Source organism: Corapipo altera, unplaced genomic scaffold (assembly GCF_003945725.1).
Source record: "Corapipo altera isolate COAL_440 unplaced genomic scaffold, ASM394572v1 0, whole genome shotgun sequence".
Taxonomy (NCBI): Eukaryota; Metazoa; Chordata; class Aves; order Passeriformes; family Pipridae; genus Corapipo; species Corapipo altera.
This window is the reverse complement of record NW_020884872.1, coordinates 8,198,265-8,225,398: the sequence shown is the minus strand read 5'-3', so window position 1 is coordinate 8,225,398 and position 27,134 is coordinate 8,198,265. Positions and strand designations below refer to the sequence as shown.

General features: G+C 38.5%; 1 protein-coding gene across 6 annotated transcripts in view; it reads left to right on the top strand.

Annotated features, from left to right (window-relative positions):
- Window positions 1-27,134, top strand: part of SYTL5 (synaptotagmin like 5) — an 87,918-nt gene that overhangs the window by 7,908 nt on the left and 52,876 nt on the right. For all 6 annotated transcript variants that reach the window (XM_027636250.1, XM_027636240.1, XM_027636226.1 and 3 more), the window contains exon 2: window positions 20,642-21,149. In XM_027636250.1, the coding sequence (XP_027492051.1) occupies window positions 21,031-21,149 (119 nt within the window). In that variant the 5' untranslated portion in view covers window positions 20,642-21,030. The remainder of the gene's footprint in view (window positions 1-20,641; window positions 21,150-27,134) is intronic.

Sequence of the window (27,134 nt, the reverse complement as noted above, 5' to 3'; positions counted from 1 at the left end):
ATGAGACCAGGTTACAGTTTTTAATTGTGACCTTGGAGGAACAGAGGAATGTCAAGAAGGACAGATTAATGTATCACCACATGGCAGCCTGACATAGATAGGAGTGTGAGGTTTGTATTTTGTTTTTTCTGTGAGGGGTGGTTTTTCTTTTTGGTTTGTTTGGTTTGTTTTGTTTTTAAAAAGGTAATTCTAGTGATGAAATAACTGGTAACAATACAGGAGTCACTAAATGGAGTGGAGCTGCTTGTCTTACTGTAGTCTCTGGTTTTACAGTAGGGATACTTCTTACTTATGTAGGTGCAGGCTGAAGCCAGAGAAAGAATGACAGAGAGGTTTTTTTTTTACCCTTCTGACTTCAGAGTGCTCTGTCCCTTGTGTCATCTCCTTGCACTGGGTTGAGATTGAGTCATGGTCATCAGAGGAGGAGCTGGAATCTATTGCATGCCCCAGTTGGCTGAGTCCTTTCACTTGGCTTCAGGAGGAGAGTGAAAGCACAAAATGAGTCAAAGAGTGGTTTGGGTTGAAAGGGTCCCTACAGATCACCCAGTTCCAACCCCCTGTCATGGGCAGGGAAACCTTTCACTAGACCATGTTACTCAGGACCCCATCCAACCTGACCTGGAACACTTCCAGGGATGGGGCATCCACAACTCTGGGCAATCTGTTCCAGTGCCTCAAGACAATAAGATGCTCAGAAGTTCAACATTGCAGTTCAACTATAGCCTGCATAGTATGAAAGCTGTAGGTTTATTAAAAAAGAATTAATATATTTGTTTGTATACACAAAAAATCTCAAGTTGATTCACAAAGAGGACTTATTTTTTGTTAGACTAATATGCAGATGTTTTCAGACAATTCTACTTGAGGACTGAAATGAAATAATACTCAATTATCAGTGCATAAACTGAGAGAAGGCTGAAAACATTCTTTCCATTAGTGCAAATATTCTTGAGCTTTGCTGACAGTGTAAGGCCCCTGCTGCTATTTTTCCACTTTATTTTTTTCTTTTTTGTCTTGAGGAGCAAAATAAAAAGACCTGTAAATCCTAAAGGATAAAATTCATAGCAATATATTCTCCTTTCAATATTGTAAGCAGATATGTAGACAACATTTTGGAAAGGAACAGACTAAAATTACATATATGAGGTCTTAAAAGTGTTATATTTGTGTTCCTGTGGATAAATAATTCTGGGATCCTTCTACAGGATCATAGTTTTATGGATGTTTTCCTTTACTGCAATATTAACATGCACACCCAAATAGCAGTTTTTAGGTGAAAGAGGAGCAGCAGCAGGATTATGCAATATCAGGTCTCAAGGGGCAGGAGGCAATAAGCAGGAGGTCAGTGACAATTAGCAGTCTGGGCTTTGTGGTTTAGAAAGAGTTTCTTTTTTCCTCCCAGCAGGTTTCTGTTTAGTGTTGAAGGACCTAGAATACCTGAGCAGATTGTGGCTCATTTTAAAAGCATAGGGAGAAACTTGCTCTTTTGAAAGATTGTCTTTAATTAGCAGTGGGAAATACCTCTAAAATTGAAGTGTACTCCCTGTGGTATGATGTTCTTTGTTTACCAGTGAATATGGATAGTGAAAAAGAAAATGGACCATCTGCACAGCACCCTAAAAATGAGAATCTTTCAATTGGTCAAGCATTCAAGCAAATGTTTCTGAATTAGCCAGATGTCATTTACTTTCATATTATAAAGTGTCTGCATCCTTAAATTAAGGGACTATGACCATATTCTTTGAATTGACTATTAATACATTACAACTTCCCTGTTGTTTTTTAAGGAATCCCACAGTGCTGACCTACCCAACTTATTATTGCTGCATCTCCAATTAATACCTAATGGAGTTTGAGTATTTTGGTTGAAAAATACACAGCGTAATGCAGCATAATTTTGGCCTTCCGCTTGTGTGATTTTTTTTTTTCCACTTCAGTAGTATAATACTCAGTAGTAGAGGCTGACTTCTCTCCCTATGTTATGAAACCCCTGATGTATAATGAAATGTAAATTGAAGGTCAGAATGAGGCAATATGTAGAAACAAGTGAACAGTAATGATCATGATGGTGTGGTAATGAAATGCTGTGCGGTACTTGAAATGTTTTGGATTCTCTAGAAATAAATGGAAATTCTACAAATTACGCCTTTTGGATGAAAATGTGTTCAGTGATTCTAGCAGAGCATGCTTTAATGTGCTCAGTGACTGTGCTGGTTTATTGCAATTCCCTGGCTACCTTAGACCTTTTGGTTTTTCTCTAACAGTTGTAACAAAACATTGTATTGAAGGAAAGTAAGAATGGAGCTGAACCCAAATGAAAAATATAATGACAATTCATTTTTCTTCAGCAGTTAAAACAGTTTATATTGCCAGAGGAGCTGGATCCCCGTATTTAAAGTAGTTTAAACTGGGCTCTTTGTTCTCATGGAGAATTCTATCTGGCACAATGGATAGGGGGAGTCCCTTTAGTGTCCTTCCAGACACAAATGGCTAATTCCCTCACACAGGGGCACTCACATTGGAAAATATACTAGAGGCTCGTAGCAGAACTGGAGACTGGTAGTTCTCAATCTTTAATGAAGACTCAGATCCTGTGAAATTGAGGTCTATGCATGTTCATGGGGGCAGATTTTAAAGGCAAGCTTGAAAATCAAAGCTGGCTTTCCAAGGTTTGTGTCAGTTCTGGACTGGAACAGCACTGGTTTCAGTAGGTTTTACTCTAGAGCGAACTGGAACAGAATGATTGTTGCAGTCATGATGGCTTAAACACAAAGAAAGTAATTTCTTCAAGCTCTAGCAAAACTAGATAGTTTTACACAGGTCTAATTATTTTACTCTTGGAGTCCCTTTTCCAACCCCCTGTACAATAGTTCTTCACTGTTTTATTCTGGTAAAAGCACTAAGGGCAGAGTAACTACTTTTCCAAAATACTGTTACACCTTCCCCACATTAAAACGTTGCAAGTATTTACGTATCTGGAGACCTCACTGGGGGTGGGAGTGTGAGAACTGTGACAAAATAAAAAAAACAGGAGAGCAGTCAGCCAAATGGAAAACAGCTAAATAGGATTTAAGGCTTACAACCTTTAGCTGTGATACTTTGCAGTGAGGTTTCATGACCTGTGCTAGTGCAGTTTTTCATGTTCTCTGAGGCTAAGGCATAAAAGCACTCCCATTATGCTAGAAACAAAGGTCCAGGAAGGCTGGTGTTTCAGACTATGAAAGAACAAAAGGAATGGGACAAGTACCAAAGAATACCCTACTTTTCCTCCCCCCAGTTCTCCACAACTCTAAAAGTAAATGGAACCAGTGCCCCTGTGCTTCCTTAGTTAAATTTGTGTCTGGACTACTGCAACTAATAGACCTGATAGTCTAAAAATCAAAGCAGGCTTTCTCAATTTTGTGAAACCTCCTAAACTGAGTTGTTTCTATGCAAATACCCCAGCTATTAGTCCTACATTTCAGTGCCTTGCTCTCTCAATCTACCAATTTAATTAACTTTTACACCATTTATAGTATTGCTTTACACAAGAAAGTCATCAAATGGACTATTTGGTTTGGTGTGTAGTGTTCCTTCTTTTTACTAAGCAAATAGTTTCAGCTGGTCCAGAAACCCGAATTTCTTTGCTTAAGGGATGACACAGATGTTTATGGAAGTCCCGAAAGACCCTCCCTTCTGGTGAGACCAGAAGAACAGATAGAATCAGTTGATTTGGATGTACTATAAGTGATACAACCAGCAATTCTTATAGATCAGGTTGTCCAGTATGTCTTACACATAGTATGTTTTTAATTTTATATTTATTTTATTTTGTGTATGTGGTTGATTTTTGTTTATTTGTTGACTGTTTTGGGCTTTTTTATCTTCACATTCCTCCAAAATCAGCCTGAATTTGACCATTGGGAAATTTGTTTCTTCATGTACTCAGTAGCTTTTGCAAGTCTTTATCAAACTTGTATGAGCTATGCTTTCCCCCAGAAGCTTAAAATGTGGTTTTAATCAGATAAGTTGTAACAGCATCTGCAAAAAGATATTCCCTGACACAAAACACTTCCTATCCTGTTTTTTAAGTTTCAAGTCCCTGTCCTACAACTTGTATATGAATTTATGAAAATGGAAACTGTGTATACCTATGACAAAGTAAGAGCAATGTGGTGGGTGTATTTCCTTGTTCTTTTCAGAATCTTCATCTAAAATATGTCCCAAAACATGAGTGTGAGTACCATGAAAACTTCATCTCTGATGGGTAACTTGACAAAGTTGTTAGAAAATTGACCTTTTATAATGGAAAAAAATATCAGTTAGTTTTTAATAGAGAGTCTTCTCTACCCACCTAATGTTATATGCTGAGCAATAAAGAAGGGACCCTATTTGCCACAGAAAATAAAAGGATGATTTTAGTAATTTGACATCTTTGTGTGTTTTAGCTAAATGTCTGCCATACACATAATATCAGTGAGCCTTGTGATCCTCGATATGTTTTTCGTTGAGATAGACTCTTGAAGAAAGAGAAAGGGTTCTCCCTGTGTCTGCTGAGAGCTGAAACGCAGAGAAATTGGGATGTGCGATGGTTTGCATATGGTGGGTGGCAATTGTTTCTTCTTCATATCAACCTGCTGCTCCACTTGGACGATTATTGTTTTTCATATTTTTACATGGTTTTAGGCATTCTCAAGAGTAATGATGAATTGATAATTAATATGACAATATATCATATAACAAAAGTGTTTAAGAAACTTCCCAAGAATTCAGTTATTTAATAATAGTTACATAAAAATCACTTTTATAGATAGAACTTTTATTTTAGAAATTCCTATAATAAATTACTGAGGAGGCACAATCCAGTTGAGGAGTTAGAGAAAGCTAAATAATACTAAATCTGTTTTTAAAAGCCTTTAAATGAATTGTGGTAAGCTTTACCTGCTACTACAGGAAAACTGAATATTTGAAAAGCTGATGAAAATTTCAGAGATCAATCCAAGTAAGATACCAGGGAAGGTAAATTGGTGGATGGAATTTGAGAATACTTTCATATGATATTATATATTTAAGCACTTGTGAGTATTACACATTCCCCAGCATTCTGCTGAATTTGACAGTCTAAATCCTACTTACCCAATTCTGGGGCAGCATGGAAAATGAGCTGTCTGAGTAATCTGTGTCTAACAATTAAATGGTCACCTAATCTTCCTTCTCCATGCTGGAGGGCATGTTCCAGTATCTAACAGTATTCATATACTTCTGTTCCCTTTGCCTCCACAAGTCATGAGTAGTCTTCTTATCAACTGGCAGCAATAAGTCCTACACTTAGTACATCCAGGATCACTGGATTCATTTAGTAAACCAATTTTAGTCCACACCTATAGACCTGGAAATCTAGCTGTGCCTCTCCTTTTGGCTTTATAGGTAGGACTTCCCTCTTTCCAAACATATGACTGCATAAAATAAGCTTTTTTAAATTTTTTTTTTTTAATTTTTATTTAAACACAATATTTTTTAGTATCCTGGCTTACTCCCTTCACAAACAACAAGGAGAACATCCCACATGTGAGATCATCTCCCATGCAGCTCCTCAGTGATTAGCCAGAGACAACCTCTCCTTGATCTGTCCACAATCCCAGGATAATGCTAGTCTAGCCTGCTGAAAAAAATCAGATTTTGCTCATGTGTTTTGGCAAGGCATCCTTGGCCCACGACATCTCCAAACCTCTTGTTTCTTTTCCTCTGATGTGCAGGCTTGTATCCTTTGCTGTGTCACAGGAACACAAAACTCTACCTTGAGCTGTGGGATGGATGATTCCTGTGCAGTTCAGATCGTTTGAAATGGTTGGATCTGTACTAGGAAACTACACCTGGGAATTGAGCTTTCTAGTGGGTTACGAGCAGGAGAGATGCCAAGGTGTGGTGCAGCACAGTAGATTTTATCCTCCCCTGTTATCTCATCTACCAGGTGTGTGGTGAGCCAATCACATTTGTTCACTCAAGTTCACAACTGGGGAAAAGCACTGAGGTTGCTGTGAAGGAGACTGAACAATAAAGGGGGCCTAAGGCGGGACTTGAGTGAATCTGATACATCAGATTTGACAGGTCTTCATCTCTGATGGTAAAATTCTCATTGAGAGAGGAGAAATGACATGGTGAGAAACAAAGTCATTGCTATGAAGAAGTAGCTTAACTCCTTTTTTATTGTTTTTGTGGGAATTCATATTGTATCTGCAGTCAAGGTGTATGCAGTAAATGAGTTTTTCAGGTGATGCTGAAAGAACTGTGAGTAATCCTTGCAAAGGAGGTTTAACTGTGGTTTGGATTTTCATGAACATGATGGAGCACACCTGGAAGTAACTTTTTTGGCCAATGCATGTGAAACTCAGAAATTAATTCCCTGAGGTTTTTTCTAGTGCTCATAGACCATTGCAGTGGTGGGACATTCGAATCCTATGGTAGCACAAAAGAATTTAAAAATGTCACCACCACTCTGTATGCACACTAGTCCTGCAATATTTTTTATTTATTTTTGAAGCTTCAGTTTCTTCATGCACTCAGTCTGTTGACATTGTGCTAGCAACATTGAGCTATAGAGAGACCATTCACTGATTTTCCACAGTTTAGTGATCGTAATTGTTGAATAATTAAGCTGCAAATGTATCTATTTATTAGTTTATCAAGTCTTCAGAATATATCAAAATTAGTTTATCATGCCTTGGTTGTAACATTCAGTGATATAAAGGTTGATCCTTTCATAGAAAAGCACATTTCAATCTGCAACTGTTTTCTCTTCCTCCTGCTATGCACCAAAAAAAAAAAAAAGAAGGACTCAAGCTCTAATTTAATTCAATGAAAGCTTAAATTTTATTGTTGTTTTTAATGGAGTGTTGTTTCCTGCTTGAACACCACATGGTAGGAAGCCTTACTGAGGGTGTTATGTGCACACAGCTCAGCATCCCGTGGTCTCTCTGTGAATATTTGAGTTCATACTGTGTTTGACCTATGGGCTGGCACAACTGCACTGCAGAGCTGTGCCATCCAACAGGCTGCTAAACAATGCTGAATTCAACTAGAAAGTTCTTCCATCTACCATTCTCTGTTGTTTTGTGATGTACTGTGCTTCCATTTTTAAGAGACTGTTCAGTAATGCTGCAGGTGTAGCATTTGTACTTCATTTGTACATTGAAAAGGTGAAGGACAGAAGGGAGGAAGACTGTGGATCTAAATTTGCTAAAAAGTAACTTAAGAGTTTCTAGGACTCATCATTTCAGAGGGGAAGGAAGTGCTGTTCTGAGGGTGTTTTAATCCACTGTTTCGGTAAAGTCTTGATGTTTTCCTAATAATAGATTAAAGTATTAAAGTCAGTGTTGTCTTCAGGTACTATTTTTAGCAAGAATTTAACTACCCCTACAGAGAGGGTACAGGTTGCCAAAAGGGATCAAGTTTGCCTCTGTTGTTGTTGGGGTTGGTCTGTAGGCTTTTGGGTTAAATCTGGAGCAACTGAGAAGTTAAAGCTTCAGTGCTCTGTTTCCAAGTACAGTCCCCTCAGATTGGAGGAGAATATTTTATCCTTTTATATGCTTTTAATAGCCTAAGGTGTGTTCTCTATGAGGCTGTGCTTTTTGTTCAGTAGATCCTATGTGGCAAAGACAAAACTATGTTATTTATTTATGTTGTTACCTTCTGATGATATTTTCAGTTTTCTAACAGCAGTTTGAAACTGCAATATAGGCTTTATCTGCTGCTTCCTCTTCTGCATTATACAACCCTAATAACATTCTCTATAACTTCGACATTTTTGGTTTTGTTTTGCATATTTTTAAAAGCTTATATAAGAAGAGCTTATAGAAATATGAATCCCTTAATATCTTCCAAGATGGTGTCTCACAACTGGAAAGGACATTTAGCTTCTGTGACTGACTTTCTTAGTGTCTCTTGCTATCCTATGGTTGGAAATTATGAGCTTTAAAATAGTACTGATTATTTTAAACAAATGCTGCAGAGAACAGTTTCCGATTTCCAGTTGATTTTAAATGCTGTGTTGAATATGAATATAGAAATGTGATAATGTTGCTCATAATGGTTTTCCAGTTTGTCAGTTTTCCTCTGTCGCTGTCACTTTTTACTAAACACAGTCATTGCTCTCCTGTTCTGCACTGGTGTGTATGTGTGCCTGTATAGAAAAATATATGTAGTGGATAAATGTGGGGGTTTTCCCATTAAAAAATGGGTCTTGTGGCTTTTTGGACCTTGTAGAGAAGCCTTTGAAAGGAAAGAAGAAGATGAGTGAAGGGTTCTTGTTCCCTATAACAAGGTGAAGTATTTTATACTTTAGGGCCTGACACTCAAAGCTGCTGGGTGTCCACAAGTTTCTTGAAAATCTTATGGGATTATGGATGCTCAATATACTTGAGAAATCAACCGGTCTGTAGCTAGTGTCCAACCATCAAGAAACATTAAATTACCTAAGTGTTTCCCTTCTTGTCCTCTCATGAACCTATAGGATTTTGCTTTTCTAACTAAAAATTAATATATCAAAAATACGATATAGATCAGTGTTTGTAAGGTACTTGGATACATGTGTACAAGTATGATAAAAAAAGTGAAGTCTTCTGTTAATTCTGTATTCAGGAGTGAGAAAATGTGCAACAAACGAGACATGGGCTGTATGGTGAATGGGGAAACCTGGAAGAAATTTGGGGCAGCTGCTTTTCCATGATCTTTTCTGTGTCTTGAATGGAATAGAAGTCCTGTGGAAAATAAAATTTGTGGTTGTGTAATATTTAAAACTTTTTCATATTGCTGGACAATCAGAATAAAAATTGTCACGTTTTTAGGATGTTGAACAGCTGCAAGTCTGAGGTAGTACGAAAGACTGTGCCCTAGGCACTGTGAGTTAGGGGTTTTTGTTTTTCTTCCTGAAAAAATCCGGGAATATCGTTTACAATAAAGCAACAATTGCTTTGGGGTTTCATGTACAGACACACAGGCTTAATTCCTGATGGTTTGAATAGTGCTGATTCACAAGTAGGAGTTATTGCAGTATATTAAATTGGGATGATCAGAAAGTGATTTTGTTTGCATTTATTTACTCTGATTTCTGGAAATATTTCTATGGGGGCTTTAAATTAAAACAAAAAATTGTATTTGAACTTGCTGATTTGCAGTAATGATGAAGGAGAGAGTAAAGACACAGATGGAGTCAAAAACATGCACTTTTTTAGAATTGGGGAGGTTTATTCTTCTGTCATAAAATAAGACTTCCAGTTTTTATAGGTTCTTGTGTGGTCTCGGAGGGGACCCCAATGGTTATCAGTACCCAATAATCTACATGTAGAAATGTGGACAGTGTTTGCTGGTGGGTGGTGTTTCAATACCAATGGACAGGAAAGGTGACTTGATCTAATACTGGAATAAGTCACAAAAAAATTTCTCTCTTTTTTCTCTTTCTCAACCATATGGGTTTATCCTGTAGGGAGGTGATTTTTTCCTGAATTATCTTGGAAGATAAAATAGCCTGCCCCAGATAAGGTGCATGTATGAATCCTTTTGAGATGGTCTTCTAGGCTGAGAACATGAGCTGTGTGCAACAGCAAGCTGATATGTTAGCATGGGGAAAATAAAACCAACCCTGAATCTCTGTGCTCCGAGTGAGTCAGTGATTGAATAGATAAATCTTATTAACCTTTCAACAGTCCCAAACTTAAATTGTCCTTATCACTCCCATGTACTCCCTGAAGGCATCTATTAAACTATAGTTGCTGCATATGACATGTAAGGAGAAATGCTCAGCAGTGGAACACGGGTATCTAACATTTGATGGCTGGAAAAAGTGTAACTGTATCCACACTGATAAATTATTAACCATGGTCCCATATATGTATCCTTAGCTTCTAAAACCTGCGTTGGTAAATGAGGAACTTGGTTTCACAGGTCAGGCTGTGATGGGTTGACTGCTGTAGGGTAGCAAGAGGCAGCAGCAGTAGCAAGAGATGCTACTGTGGGCATCTCCTGACTATGTCCTTGCCATTTTGGAGGTGCTCTCTCTAGGTTAGGACATGGTGCCACCAACCCTTCCTTGCTTCACACACTTTGGTTGCCTATTCTGTGTACACTGGACCATCTCAGAGATGACTTGTCCTGTTCTGCAAGATCTTTCATAGATTTCCTACTGGAATCGTGCATCCACTGTGCTTTCTATCTCAAACCCTGACCAGTGAGTAGTCTGACCCTCACATAATGATAAATTTTGGTATCATTTCAAGTGGCATAAGCTGTCTGTATTGCAAATGCAATCAAAGGCTGAAACACTTACTATGCAGATAGCTGGAGTAAATTTTGGACAAAAGGAGGCAGAAAACTGCTGCAAAAAGGTCAAGTTGTGATTAATATCCTGTGAGTGCAGCTCTGCACAGTCTTTCTCCTGAATAATTTCTCTTTTGCCATTTCACCTAAAAGCTAGTGTTCCAGTAATATGTTGCCTGTGCCCACCATCTGTTCTTCCCAAAACCTGGAAAAGCCACCCTAGGGTAGGCACACAGTCTGGAAGTTCACTTCCAGGTTCTTGCACTCTTTTGTCTGTAGTGCCACTGGAATTACATATCTAGCTGAAAAGTAGGAGGGAGTTATTGAATATGGAAACAAAGGGAATCAGTAATAAAGAGAAGTGATTAAGGACTTTTCTGTGTTAAAGCAGAAGCTGCTTCTTGAGAGCTTCTGCATCTTCCTGCTGTTTCTACAGCACCCAATAGTATGATATTATGGAATTGCTTTGATAGGTCATGGGCAGAAGGATAGCTGAGAAAGCTTCTGATCCTTTTCTTATAGTTAGCATAAAATACCATAGTATAGTGTATGACTTATGTCTGAAAAATTCAGAACACTGCCAAAGACTGGACAAGGCCTCAGATCTCATATGGTATTTCTACAATGGAAATTTATATTTTCTGTTATGTTCTATAAAGTAATCTTTAGCAGTTGTACCTGCTTCCTTCTAGTTTGAAGCACTTCCCACGCAGTGATCCATCATGCAGCTTTGAACTTCACTCCTCCAGCCCTGTCCCTGACTGTTTCTCACTGGCCACTGCTGAAGATTGTGCTACCAAGCAGTTGTGGTACTTTTTGTGCAAACTAGACAGAAACCAGACAGTCTGTTCAGCACTGGTAACTTCAGCTGCATGCCCTTTGCTTGGGAGAGATCCATCTGAGGCACTGGGTGGGCTGCACTGAGAGGGCAAAGGCTGTTAAAATGACAGTGAAAACCATCCCAGACGTTCCTCTGGTTTGATTAACAGTATTTTTGGAGGAATCTGTCACTTCACTTTGTTGTGCAGTGTATGAAAAACGATGCTGATCCTGTGTATTCTGCTGCCAGACAGTCTGTGCAGGCTTTTACTGAAGTTGCTCATTGGTGTCCCAGAAGATCAGGTAGCAACTTCCAGTTCTTTTCTCACTGATCTCACTTCTGGTCCTCAGTCTTATATGATGTATGGCTGCTCCCCACAGATCATCTCCTATTACTTTGAACTGTCTTGGATAGGTGTTTATGTTACAAATCTCACCTTGGGAAGCAGAGGGAAGACTCCAGATTTTCCACTGTCTCCTCTGCCCCACTGAAAGGGATCCTCAGGACTCTGATAGTTGATGCATAATCCAGACTTCAGTCAGACAGCAGTGTAACCTTTGAGATTACATTTCCTAACTAGATTTTTATGTTGGGTTTTTTTTCCTGCTTGCCAAAAGAATTTTGGAAACTGATATGCTTACATTTGCAGACTTTCCAAAACATGCCCATTTTGAGGCAGACACTCTGGGACAACCCAGATGCATTTCATGGCAAGATTTAAAAGACCTGCTAGCTTTATTTGCTGTTTGTAGAGAAAAACATTGTAGCGTGGTATTTAATGGAAAACAAAACAAGGCAACACTCCAAGCTCATCCCATTTTCTGATTAAGCTGTTTGTATCCTCTGGTAGGTTTCTGGATAAGTGTCCTTGTGAACAGCTTATTTTATACTGCAAATGAGAAGCAGAATGCATTTGGTCATGTGTTTTGCAGGCCTGCATTTGAGGTAGTCATGCGTCATCCCCTTCACAGTCACTGGAGAGAAATGGATGCTACCAAACAAAGTTTCCTTTGACCTTTTAAAAATCTCCCTATGAAGATGAGGTGAGTCATGCCCTAGAAACGCTTATTTCTCTCTGTAACTTATAGAGAGGGACTGGAATGATTAGGTCAGAATAAATAAGAGAGATCACAGAATAGAAACATAGGATGGTTTGGATTAGTTGGGACCTTTAAAGGTCACCTAGTCCAACATCCACACACCCCACCCTCATGTTGTGCAGATGAAATTCCTAAAGGTTTTTCCCACCTCTAGAGAGAAGAGTCATATAATGTATGATTAGATACCTTTGGTGTGTACGAAAATCAGACAGTTCTTCTCATTTCCAGTTGCTTTGTGAAATCAAATAGAAAGTTGCTATCATGCATAGTGGAAAATAAGGGTTATTACACTATCCTGTTGTTGCAGAAAGGTAAAAGAGTACTGGACAGGCTGAAATACTGGAGGACTGGATTTCTCTCCTCCTACACACATACACACACGTGCCATGTGCACATTTCCTCATTCAAAGCACTCACACTCAAGGTCTGTATTCCCTTCTCCCCAGATCCAGAGCAGGTAGTGGCTTGGTGGATGCTTTCCCGAACGGCTGCTTTTCTAGGTGCTGGTTCCCTCTTCTCTGACTCTGCAACCTGGCAGCAGTTCCTCAGCAGTCTTTCTGCAGCCCTCTTGCAGAGCTCAGAGAGAATTTTATTTTCATTTGTTCATGAAGAAAGCAAAGTCAATGACAGAATTTTTTCAAGACTCAGATGAGTCATGAGTCTTTCTGTAAAATGAAACGTTTGATGAAGTTAGGACACGTCCTTTGGAATACTTTTAGCTCAGCAAATCAGTGAAAACATTTGAATTTGAAGTTACAAAAGAGTTTGTCATAATCTTTGAAAAATCTTCATCCATTCCCATGTAACACACCTGCTGCTGTTTTCTGGTGAGAATATTCTGCTAGGGAAAAAAGAAATCAAACAAATCTACAGATATTTCAGCCAATAACTTGCTGCAATTAAAAGAAACAGCTACTTTTATTTTATTTCAATGTGAGGAAAGGTTGCTACAAACTTTTGAAAGTAAAGAATTGATAACCTTTCTTCAGCTTGTCTTAGTTAAATTTCATAATGGTGAGTCTTGGTTAAATACATAATTTATTCAGGTATTAAAGAAAACATATGTACTGTGCATATTAGAACTTGTTTTACAACTGTGTATAAATCTATTCTACTGTTCCTTGCTTTTCTTTCTATTTCATCACAGAAAGTATACAGACACAGGGATTAACTTCAATGTATTAAGGTAAAGTTCAGTACTGAATGAATACTGCCTTCATACATGCTGTGACTAAGCAATAAGACTGAGATGACTCAAGCCCTAAGTCATATTTTCATGGCTGATTTAATATTGCACAGATGTTATTTGCTAAACAATAGCAAAAATATTTTTCCTTCATTCATTCTTTGATGCAGATCTGTTCAGTTTCTTTAATTTTGCATGCTGATTCATTGACTTTCTCTCCATTCTTACCCTGGGAAGTATCATCTCTTCTGGTTAAATGCTCAGCCAGGAAAGTGAGCCACGTTTACTCCACGATGGGCAAAACAAAATGACACACCCTGTTGTGTCATTCTTCCCACTCCTTGCCTCCTCTTCGTAAGTATAGCAGCTAAAGCAGTGTAATATAGAGATTATTAGATATTTGCTTATCCAAAGCATCACCTAAGGGTTTAAATTCTCTCATTTAATTGTTTTGTAGGATCTCTGGGGTGCATGGGTTTGTGTTCACAAGTGGACTGCCTGGTGTACTCTCTAACTCTGTTCTGCATTTGCTCCCCTGCCTGCATACACGCTGCCTTTTTCCCAGTGCACTTGAAAAATAAGCCAGGGTTGTTGGGGTAGCAGCCAGCAGTGTACTCCATGGGCAGTTTTGCAGGGCAGTGGTGTTCCCTGTTGATGCAGTATGTAACCTGACTGGGTGGCTGCATGAATCTAAATTTCTACAGCAAGGAAACAGAAAATGTAATTTGTTTTTTGAAAAATGCTTTTTTTGTGTCACTTGAAGGCTTTTATAAGGGCTGAAAAACAAGCATTAGGAGACCTGTAGAAGGAGCAAGGTTTAATATACGCTCAGGCTGTCAGTGCTGAGCTTAGTCTTAGCTCTCTTATTTGTATAGTTCTTACACAGCAAGATCTACTTTGTAGACTTAGTGAGATTTAATATTACTGCTGTAGTATTTAAACACTTGCGATTTAGGTTTTGAAATGTTATTACAGTAATTCTAGAAATTAGATACAGCTCACAGGCATTGACTGTGGTTGGAGAGAGATCTGCAGTCCTGGAGGTAGGAGTATGACAGCTTTGCCAAGACATGACCAGACAGCTGGAATCATGCCTGACCTAAAAATGAAGTGCTTCTGGACCCACTGTGTTTGTTTGATTAATGAATTTGAGGTTTTTCTAATTACTATGAAATCAAACAACACACTTCACTACATGACTTAGAGATAGGTAGACTTAAGGAATCAGATTTTCAACTTTTCTCTCAGCTCGTTTTCACTCCAGTGCACTGATACCAATTTGTATGTGCTTTTAATGGCTCTTCAAACAATGTTGCTGTCAGTCATATATGATCCTTTCTTTAATGCAATATAAAACTTGCCAGTTCATAAATCTTCTAGCTCTTATATCAAAAGATCTTTGAAGTTTGCTCTTAACCAAGAATCCGCTTCCTATTTGCATTGTAACACTGAGTAGACCTCTCAGTCTAATCCATGTGGAATTAACTGGGATCACATTCAACAAGTATCGTTTGTTTTTCCTTTCTTGCCACTTGATTTCGGTGTCTTGACTTGATCTTTGTCACCTTGCACATTTGCTAATTTTGTGCAACAATCATTTCCTCATGCTTCAGTCCCTGCTGACACTTCATTTGCTTACCTGGGCGTGTGCACTCTGCAAACACATTGCTGAGAAGTGAAGCTGGTTTTTCTTGCTCCTGTTTATGGCATTCTGCAAGCAATGCTTACGTGAAAACAGGAGGAGAGACCAAGTTGGCCATTACAGTCTCCAGCATGATAAGCTTTACAATTTTGCATTTTTGTCTTTGCTATTTTAGTAGACTTAATGTGGGCAGCCCTTTCCTTCCTTCCTTCATCATCGACTTTCATACAGCAGTGGGCCTCAGAAAAAAGAAAAATAACTGTGGATATGGACCATGTTCTGGTGATTGCCTACTGGTGCCATCTTAGTTTCGAATTTTACTTCAGATTCCAATATGAGCTAACTCAGGATACACAGGATTTCTGTGTTTTAAGCAGCATTTATATGAAACGTCGCTTTTCATTTGAGTGTCGAAGCTGGTTGCGTTGGATTTAGATTCAGCATACTGTGTTATATAGTGCTGGCACTGAGCTGGGAGTTGGGAACTGTGGCTACCTGCAGCATGTGGAAGAAACAGCAGTGCCATCAATCCTGCTCCTGTGAAGTTCCCAGCTAGGCTGTTGTGCCTCATGCAGTTTTGATCTGAGCAGTGGTTGGTGCCTCTTCAAGAGACAATGTATCTTGGCTTCTTATGTGAAAAAGTCAATGACAGCCACCCCACCATGCTACTGCTGATAGGAATTTCTTTATCAGCATGGAAATACTGTTTATACCTGTCCCAAATACACCAAAGCTGGTAAATATGTGTGCTGCAAACAACATTGTTGGCAAAGAATTTCCCACCAGTAGCAGTAGGTGAAGTTTCTGTCACTCAAGCATCAGGAAGCTTTGGGAAACCAAACAGGTGTTCAGGCTAGAGGCCCTGAAACAGCAACTCAGCCAGAGGCCTCAGAGATAATGCTGGAGGAAGCAATGCTGTGGTTCCTGTATCACTGCAGTCAATGCTTGTGGAAAATGTTGCCTCTGTTGCTGAGTCACTAAATTGTTCCATGTGCTGGCTTCTGGCTAAGTAAACACAATGGTTCAGCAGTGGGAGTAATGTCTTGCGTCAGGCAACTTGATAATAACGCCATTGAAAAAAAGAGAATAATTCCTTTCCCTTCATCTTGCTTCTTTTCACCTTTGTCTCTTGAGAACAAGATGTCTCTCCTCCTTCCCAAGAAGATGAGGGAGAGATGAAGGGAAAGTGTCTTGGAGTGCAGATGCCTGTTGACTTGCTGGGCTTAAGAGGATGCAACAGTAACATCAGAGGTCACTGCACCTGCAGTAACTACAGAAGTGGCCAACTGCAGTGGATTCACAGTGCTTCCTGTAGCTCTTAACTAATGTCTCTCATGAAGATTCAGTTTCAGGGTGTTGTATTTCTAATTGTCACAAGCAGCTGTGACATGGCATGTTCTTCCCTTACTGTAATGCTTTTCTCCCTTTTTTTTTTTTTGTTTACTTGTTTCATTTGTTGTTTATTAAACAAACCTTAAGTAACACTTGTCTTGAGAGGGTGAGCAAATGCTCTCTAGATAGACATGGTACCCACGTGTAGTGGATGCAGGGATATTGCAGGATAAACTGCACCTTATTATTCATTTGCATCTAAATCTGCTCTCATATGCTAATAAGTGTCTATTATTTCTAATGTATTTTCCTCAACAGTAGCTTCAGATGGAAAAAGTCAATTCTAAAAATACCTTTCCACAGGGTTAAGAGAAGTGGAAAAGCATGGATAGTCCCAGTGAGCAATTCTTCTACCCTTTCCATGAACCAAGGGAAAACAACCCCATCCCGTAGAAGTTGTCTTACATACAACCTTGGGATTGTGTCACAATGGAGGAGAAATGAATGAAGTGACTCCTTCCTCTGAAAGTCTGATATCAGATCATTGCTTTACTCTGACTTAAGAAATTAATGATCTGTCTATATACTGAACGTAGATTAGAACAAAGCCCATTCTTTTAGAGGCCATTTTTCCACGTATCCTAATTTGCCTTTCAGTGCTTCTCAAATGCTCTGTTGTGTGAACTCTTCAGTTGCTCTAGGATGAAAACAACCACATTTCCTGACTAGCCCCAGGGCTACTTAATAAAACATCAAAAGTCTGTTAAAAGGGACATTGTCACTTCCCTTCCTAAAAGCTGGCTGGATTTGTTTTTAAACCCTATGCTGATTCATGATTCAACTCTTGTCAGCTATTTTATTCTGGACCATTTAGAAAGAGCAAAAGCAGTTCAGGAAAGGAGAAGAGCAAATTTTCCTATTAGGTCTTAGTATGAGGTACAGGTTTGATCTCTAATTATGTGTTGTCTGAAGCAGGGAAGTCTTAAGTGGTAGCTTGTTAAAAACAGTATCTCACTACTTATTAGTCTCCTTTCCCATAGAGCAAGAGTTCCTGCTGGTTGCGCTATCATTGTTCTCTTTGTTTAACCACTACGTGTGTAGCAGAAACGCCGGCCACTTATCACAAAAGGTAGGGGAGCCAAACCAGATGGTCTCCTGCTGTGAGGTGGGGGATGTTTTTGGTACGTCTTGTACCAGCACGTGCCACAATAACAGCGGTGTCCTTAGGGTTTCAACAGAGAATTTGTCTAATTAGACAGGAGTGCTGTAGGATGCTAGGACAAGGGATTTTTTACTAGATCTGTTTCGTGTAGGGTAAAGATATCTGCACTGTCTTCAGTCCTTGAAGTTAGCCTTGCAAGAGTAACATTATCTGAGAATTTGGAAAAGCCTGGTTTATGTAAAGTTAACTGCTGCCAGTACTTCAGCTGGCTTGGGGTAGAGAACATCAGCTAGGTCAGGAGTGTAACATGTTTAGAAGGAAGACACAGTAAATAGCAGCTTCTCTTGAGCTACTTGCTAAAGTTTCAACAACTAGGTAGTGTCTTGTTAGGAAATCTTATATTCGAGTAGCAATTTAATAGTGCAGAAGAAAATCTGGAAAATGAAGTGAGTCTGAACCTTAATGTCAATTAGCTGGTAGGTACAGGTTTGTTGGACAGCTGGCAGACAGAAAAACTGAGTTGTTCCAGCATCGGGTCTGTTACTGCAGTCCTGAACACAAAAGTTGTGTTGCTGATGTGCTTGAGGTGCTGGAGACTGTTTCCACCAAAGCAATAAGAGAAATTGGAGGATGCTGCTTTTTAAGGTTGTCATTGGTGGATTTTATCTTTCTGATACTGAGATCATTAAACAGGCTGCCATCCTGTCTCTTTAGGAGAATATTTCTGCTAATTGACAATATATTTTTACCTACATAGAACATGTAGGCAGGTAAAATTATATTTTTTGACAGTTGTCAAATTGCTCTACTAGGTGATAAAGACAGCTAAAACCCACAAGATTTTTGTCATAGATGATACTGAAGGATCTATTCCCAGGAATGTTCAGTAAAAAATAGAAAAAAAGCCACAAAACCCACTGTGAATGGAATAAAACTTCAGTTGATTTTAGTTGTCCTATAAGAATAGAGTCTACTACAAACATCTTTCTGTTAGTGTTTTTAACATGAATGTAATTTGGTACTATCTGTCCATTTGGTAAATTTTATAATGCTCTGCATTATTCTCTATATTGTAAACTCTTACATAGTTTCTGTTGTCATTACAAGACTGTAGTGATTTCTATTCAAGATTCACATGGTTCACCGCCCAGTTGACAGCATGAGATACCAAAATTTTGTTGAATAGAGCACTGTCCAGTGATTCTGCTCTGCTGTTTCTAATCCAGTCTCAGCTGGCATTTAGAGCAGTGTTAACCTGGAGATGAGTTGTAATGTCAGGTTGTACTTGTGGGCAGGAAGAATAATTCTTCCCTTCTCTCCTCTGTTAAATTTGTCTTGTATTCTTCCACTCTCCATGCCTTCAGACCTCTTACCACCACCTTTAGTGCTTCCTCCTAAATCTATCCTCTTCCCTACCTCTTCCTGAGCATAGCCAGGGGTAGCTGTGCCTGTTGATCTGTGGCTCCGAAGGATCTCCATTCCTGTGGAATTTAGATCCTACCTCCTTTCTACCTGCAAGTGCTGCCTCTGCCGGCAATGGTGTGTGTCCTGTGGTTTAGGATTTCTTCACTGTAAGAAACTCAATGGAGTGATCTTTCAGCTGCTTTACATCTGGCACAGGAATGTGTAGCACTCACTGAAATTTTAAGTCTCTCTTATCAGATAGTTTATGATCTCATCACCCTAAGCATTACCAGTGCTTAGTTCTGCTCTGGGGTCTGTATATTTGCCCCTGTACTCCATGTGCAAATGAAATAACTGGATTCCCAATTATGGCAATAGTAATTTTGGGTTTCATATATGCCCCCCTGTATTGAGAGAAAAATCTTCCAGGACTTCTAAGGATCAACGATGTTAAAGGGAATATTTGTGGATTTTTATATTCTGGTAGGAGCACTAACCTCTTTAGAGTTAAAGGAAAAAAGCTCAGAAAATATATGTCCACATGTCAAGGTAACTTTATGAAGTGTTTTTTCTCTTCCTTGCATTCCCAGTGCCAGAATTATCTCACAAGGTCGAGTGTTCTTGGTAGCCTGCTTGTTGTACCACTGCACTGTGCTTCTGCAAGAACACTAGTTGCCTGCAGCACATCATCGAGGCAATAATGGTGCTGTCAGAGATCATTTTTAACACTTTCGTTGTCCTAAATTTCTAACTGTTTTGCTCAATCTTTCCCCTTTACCTCTTGGTTTTCCATTTTCAATAAAAAATGGCATTTTTTTCCAAGTTAAAAATAATAAATACCTGTCAGAATAATGATGTGTGTCATTTGCCCAACCCTTGCAAGGAATATTGATGAACAGACATTCAGAGCACCTTGACCAGCCAAGCAATTAGCTTATTCTCTGACTGCAGAACTTGGCTCTGTGAGTTTTATGCCAATGTCCTGTGTTCCCTAGTTTGCTGGTGTTGGGATCTGATTGGGTTGAAAGTGCTGTTTTTACAAGGCATTTTTCTAGGCAATTCAAGGAAGAACTTGGCCTTCTTGAGAGTGACAGAATGCAATTCACATGTTGGATTTTTTCTTTTTCTTAAAAGTAATTCAGCCTTATAATATGAATAAAAAGACCTTTTTCAGGAATTTGAGAACAAACATAATGATCCAGTGTTGTGGGGTTTTTTTTCTTATTAAAATAAACACGGAGAATAAAAGTAAATTTTTTCCGTATGTGTTTTAATTACTTAGCTTTTGTATGCTTAATATAGCAATCTAACCAGGAGTAGTTGTCTGTGGTTTGTTTGTTTCCCAATTTTCAGTAATAGTAAGCTCATAATTGGCAATTCTGACTTGTATTTCTGCCTTGCATTGACTTCTTGTGCGATAACTTGTGTATTGTTCTTCTGTCCCATTTTCTTACCTGATAAAAATGACACTGATAAGTGGATCTGTGTTGCAGAAAGAGTGAGGTTTTTTTATTATTTTCTTGGGGGGGTGAGAGGGGAAAGAAAATGCTTTTATGTCAGCTGAGTGTAAGTAGCCGCTGAATAATCTGACAGTCTGCAAGCCATTCTTTGGTGACTTCCAAACCATTACTAGATTAAGCCTTTCTCAAATCCGATTCTGATGGTAATTTCAAAATCACCCAGACATATTTGTTTTGACTTTCAGGTAGTTTGAAATAAGTATACCCAGCTGTTTCGTGGTTCCAGACTACAATTATTCGGGAAGTTGATTCTGCAGCTGCTCATGAATGCAGTCGGAAGGCCTGCAGTGTGTCGGTGAGCATCGGTCAGGACCCGAGGGCATCCAGTAACCAGGAAAATGACTGGCTTTCTCAAGGAACAAACAAAAGAGAAACCTTTATTTCTTGTGTAGCTGGAAGGCAAAGCAATACAATCTTGCCACCCAGTTAATTTAAAGAAGCATTTTTCAAAATACCTCTTGACTGTGTGGATCTTGCAACTCCGACATAAACGTGCCTTTGGACTTGTGCAAATAAATCATTGGAAGAACGGGTTGGGCAAAGTGGCTGTTGAAGGAGTGACTGTTGGAGAACCATGACGAAGCACCTGGAGATCATCAATTTGTCATTTTTGTTGGAACATGAAAGGGAAACAATACTGGGAGTACTGAAGAGAGATGAATATTTGAAAAAAGTTGAAGATAAAAGAATAAGGTAACTCTTTTTGTCATTGCTTTTAAAAATATGGTCAGTAGAATATTTTGTTGTACCTAGTGAAGGTTTTCTTGATGCCTCAGGAGAAGGATGAGTACTGGGAGAAGACACAGTTAATTGGAAGTCCAAGTAAAGGGTGCTAAAAAGAAAATTTCTTGCTAGTGCGACTCTCTGTAAACGAAAATGATGTCCATCGCCTCAAAGCAAAAGTGTAAGAAAGATAACCAGTGCAAAAATATGCAGTAGTGGTTTATAAATTTCAGATTCTGCAGATTTAGTTTGCTGAATTTCCCCTGTGAGTGGAAGGCTTTAGTAAGGCTCTTGAAATTTCTTCCTCTGAGAGGTGCTGTACATGTGTGCCTTCTGAGATGACTGCAGCAGAGGAAGTTTGGAAGGTGTTAGAGGGAGAGAAAGTTGGCATCTGCCTCTTCAGGACTGCATAAAGCCTGGGGAAAATGTGAGATGATGACCTGTTTTTATTGTTGCAGTACTTACAGAATAGGGAGGAGGAGGGGCGTTTAATTTTTCAAATGGCTTAGATTTACTAATAAATAAATAAAACTGGTAATCTCGAGTGGGGATCTCAAAAGTAGAGCTCAAAAGCTGGGAGAAGTAGAATCTCAGGGTATTAACAGAGTCTATGAGTTCTTTTCTGAGGAGAAAAAATAAAAATCATAGTTCAGAGAATCGTGTGTGGAGGCAAGTTGAGAGTCAGTTTTAGTTGATTCAAATTGAGTTAATTCAGCTAAGTATCAATTCTGCAAAGGTTCCTCTGCTTTTCCTGGATGTTCTTGCTGCTTCCTCTCACTTCTCTACACTGCCCTTTTAAACTTTTAGCAATACTTGTTCTTAGAATTAGGCTTAGTGTGGATGGATGCTGTTGGAGAAGCTGGTGAGTGCAATGGATGACAAAGGGAAGATTTCCAGCCTTTGCTGTTTTCTTTCCATGTATTCCAGTCCAGACCTCATTGTTTTTCCATTTGGTTTTCTGAAAAGCGTTTTAGACACAGTGCATTGCACAGATGTATGTTCAGCACCTGCTGAGGCTTCTATTGTGTAAAACTACTACTTGGAAATCTATGCAGAGTTAGCCACTGCGTTTGGAAGTTTTTCTCTGCCAAGAGAACCAAGTCTAAGTGCAATACCCCTGCAGGTGTGCAGCCCGTTTACCTGGGGCAACATAGTAGCTCCTCTGGGTGGGCTAAAACTGATTGCTTCTGCTGCTGTCAGATTGGAAGGAAAAGTGTTTCTTTATGGTGGTGTGGGCAAATTAATCATTTTATCTACTTAATGGTTTGTCAAGTGAAGAAGAAAACAGACGGAGCACTGTTTGTTCTGGGTGTTGTTCTCTATTTAGTAATAAGACAAAACTTTCAAATTAAGTATTTCAGTTTTCTAAGGTGGTGGCCTTGGAAATGAGAGATGAGCCATTAGTCATCTGTCAAAGGCATCAGTATGAAGTGCATCAGATCACTGGCTTCCTAAAGCCCCAGAAAGCTTTCTTTTCTACTACAGTTGTTTTCCAGTCTCAAGTGGAAAGCTGAAACTCCTGAGGTTTTGTGGGTTTTTTTTTTCTTGTTTTGTTTTATTTGCTTAGTTTGGGGAGTTTTATTGCTGTTGTTTTGTTTTACTTTAATATGATGTCTTAAACCCTCAAATTTTATGGGTTTTTTTTGATACTACTGGAAGTCACTCTGTCAAACCTACTGAGTCTGAGAACCCAAGGCATCTTTGGAAGATATGGTTCAGTAAAGCCATGGGTGGTATTGGCTTATCAGCATTTTGGTACAAATGAAAAGAACACCCTAAGAAAATGCTGAAAACTGAGTTAATCTGAAATATGCTAATTAGGATAACTAATGATGTAATGTGATGCTTATGCATATTTCTAGCACCTGTAAATGAACCAATTGGTTTCAGATTCATTGTCACTAGACTATATTGTTCCTGATAACAGTGGAATGTAGTCTATTAAGGTCTTCCAAAATGTAAAAACTATAAAGAATTGGATGGGTATCTGCTTCCTAGGAGACTTCTTAATTTTTCTTTCTCAATACAGCTTGGCAAGGATATCTAATTGTGCCTTGTAACTATACTTCAGAGGAACATTTGCTGTCTTTGGAATTCCATTTGGTACAATCTGTTATATATTTTATTGAAGTACTTTACAAAAGAGCAAAGTGTTTCTTTTTTCAAGGCATTTTTCAGTCTTGAAAGATGTTTACTTGCATATTGTACTGAAGAATTTTTATTTGTCTGTTCCATTCTTTCTGAATCCATCTTGATAATTATTTCTTTCTCTTCCTTTTAGTCTTCAAAAACCACTGTAACTTGAGAGAACCTTACTATTCAACATGAAAGCAATGATAAATGTAGGAGGATGTCCTAATAATTAAATTGTTAAGGCTTATTTTCACTATCACTGCTCATACTTGTGTTCTGGAGTGCAGGTGGCTGTTCTTGTATTTTTATTTGATGCACAAGTATTTCACCCACACATGAGAAAAACACAGAAGGCAGCAATTTCCCTTTCTGGGGTCTAGTCTTGATAATACAAATAATCAATCTCTGATAAAGATTAGAGTTAATTTTCTTAACTCTGTTTGCATCTTGCATGACTGGAAGTTTTCTTTGAATATTGATTTAAAGCTGTTAGTAGATTACTTGTGCAAATCACCTACAGCGTTCTAAACATTATGATGCTTTTGACATCAGTTAAATTATCATCATGATTTTTTTCAAATGCTAAGATTGTTTGAGTAAAATCATTAAACACAGCTACAACAGCTAAAAATAGAGAACTTGACCACACTGATGGTAAAAAAGTAGGGTTTTTTCTTTTAACATGTGAGTCAAGACATGCTGAACTGAATGTGTTGAACTGAAACTTGTATCTTTGTCCTTATCTCCCCATCCTTTTACTATGTTGAAACAGTTTTGTTCTTTTAAGACCTTTTCTTATGAAAACAAATATCACATTTAATGTGTAGTGTGACAGGTCATGAAGTCAATATGAAATTGAAAGGATGTGTTTGTGGAAAGGAGGATGTACCATGGAATAGGTGTGTTTCATTGAACTGCTGGTGCTTTGTTTCTGTTCCAACAGCAGCCCCACTGCCTCCTCCCCAGCTGTGGTGGTGCACAGGGAACTGGGTCTGATGGTCATGGCATTTTGTATTTGGAGCTATTTGACATTTTCACATCAATATTATTCTGCTACCACAGAGTGCCACATGTGGCACACTGCTAGTGTACGTTGCTTTCTTACCTGAACTGTTTTCTTAGAGTTTAAAATACAAAGGTTCTTTTCATTCTTTATGGAGCAAAGTTATGAATGCCATGCTTTGGGGGGGATGAGAGTGTAAAACTAATAATCGCTGCACTGAGAAAACAAAGAAGGAACATGCCAGTTTCTTCCAAGGAAAAACCTTTAATGGGTTATTATTGAATCATTTTAGTTGCCAGAAGAATTTCACCAGCTACATATCTGTATTGACAAGCAAAGTTAGCAGGCCTGTCTTTTTCATTTAACTAAAATGGCACCTCCTTATTAGTCCAAAGAGATCCATGGAAGCAATTTAGAGTATTAACTTCAGTGTAATGCAGAAGAAACTGTTAGCATGGACACCACCATGTGGTAGCTACAGCCAAGTACTTTAGAGGGGGAAAAAAAAGAAGTTTGAGGAATGGGAATGGGTATTGACATCTGCTGACTGTACATTTGGATCTGTTTATAAGCACAAAATGGTTGCAAGCTAGCATATATAGCATGGTGCATGGTCTGTGTTTTTATAAAACTACCTATAAATATTCAAAGGAGAGAGTCCTTGTGTTAAATCATATTCCCATCTCTACCCCTATGAGAAGTAACAAAGTTGCTGCCTGGTGGCTCAGTCATTTGAAAAGTGAGTTTAACAGTTTAGCACATTGTTATTCCTTGAAGTAAAGAGTTCTCGATCAAAAGTAGTAACTTTTGCCAGTTACTCTAAGGGTTACCTTGCTTGTTTTGGTGTCCTGTGTTCTCTGAGAATGAGGATCCTCCATTGCTGAAAGAATTTCTGATGGTGACTAATTCTCATATTCTGAGTACAATTTTTATTGTCAGACTAGTAAGAAATCAACAAGCAATTTGCTTTTTTTTTTTTTTTTAATCTTAGTAACCATTTTTATTTGAGAATATGAGAGAGTTACTCAGAAAATTGTTCATCTGTGAAAGTTTATCATTCTGGTATCCAGTATCATTTCAGTTCCTATGCCTCACTTTCCTTTTGTTCACTAGGCTCTGCATTCATTATGCCAGATCTCTCTTTCTTTGTAAATTCACTTTTGCCTTTTCCTGTTCCCTTGCCTTGTCACCCATACACCTCCACACTTCGGTACTCTTAGCACAGTTGATCATTTTTATCAGCCTTTTATCATGCAGACATGTTACATAAGCAAAATGGGAAATTCGGTGCTTATACAAATAACAATCTAAAAAATACTTAAGGTACTCAAGCAGATTTTACAATGCAAGGAGATCTTAATGGAAATTGATAATAGACCAATTCCTTTTGTGAATTGTCAGTGGTATTTACTGTTACTTTCAACATACTGTGCTAGACAGTGGAGGGAGTCTGGTTGAATTTGTAGAAGGTACTGAGGATCAGTCTGGGGAGGAAACTTCCTTTCTTCCTCATGCTCCAGAGATATGTTGATGCCATTTCCTGCACAGAAAAATTCTCTGGTGTCTCAGTTAACAGCTGCACAGCTTCTAAAGGAGGATGTCTATATTCGTCTGTGAAGAAGAAGTTTAATACATTTGATTTCTTTAATTTCTTTAATTGTAGTTGGTTGAGGATGGGGAGGGTTGCCTTTTTTTTTTTTTTTGGTAGTTTAATTTTTTATGATTCTTTGGACTCTGGAAATTTAGAATGGCAAAATAAAGTTAGGTATACTTGGATTTTGCTCTTCTACATTTTAAGAGGTAAAAGGTTTTTGAAATGGGAAGAAGGAACATCCAGGAGAAATTTCAGAATCAAACTGAGGAATTATGTATACCATTGCATTTTACAGTAGTTTTGTTTTTTTTTTTTTTTAAAGGGGGAGGAGATAAGGTAGAAAAAGAAATCAAAATAAAAAGTTTTCTAAAATCCTACTAGAATGAAAAAAACACAGACAAACCAGTCAGTCTGGTATAAAAAAAATTACCTGACTCAAAACAAGTGGATCGTGCTTACAGAGTTAATTTGGCATTGCTTGGACAATGAGTGTCTTGCCTCTTGCAGCAGTATAGTTATTCTACTTTTCTGTATTTGGGGAATAAATATACTCTAGGGTAAAGCATACTATTAAGAAAAAATGGATCTGCTAAGGTTTCTCAATGCTTCCTCTGCAGGGTTATAGGGGTTTGGGAATATTTCATCTCTGGAGGCTACATTTGTGAGGGATCAAGTGCCTTTGGCTACCTTGTAATTTTTAGCATCAGTAGGGAAGAATCAGACTCCTTTAGGGACTCCTGTGTGCCTCTGGCAGGTGGAGGGTAACTGTGCCAAGAGTTATGACTGCTACTCCTCTGGGTGGGTTTTGTAGAATTGCAGTCCTTGCAGATTTTTTTTTTTTCCCCTCATCATTTCAAGACCTCAGATTTTCATATTTATTTGTTATATGGACTTAATCTAGGATCTGAGTAATTTTTCAAATTCAGTGTTGGCTAAAATTTGGGGATTGGACTGTTTGGTTGGTTGGTTGTTTTTTTGCTTTGGTTTGTTTTCTGCTTTAACACTTTAGATGGACCTCTTAGGCCACATTTGGAAAGGTTCAGATTAAGTTGTTCAGTATTGCCTGAAATACTGGTTATGACAGAATTCCAATTCACTTAATATATTTTCTCTGACAGTAGAGTTTAGAGTACAGTTATTAGACAGTTTAGAGGAATGGCTACTTATCCTGTTATGCTTGGCAGAAACAAATTTCTTTTTAATAGCCATCTTTTATCAAACAGTT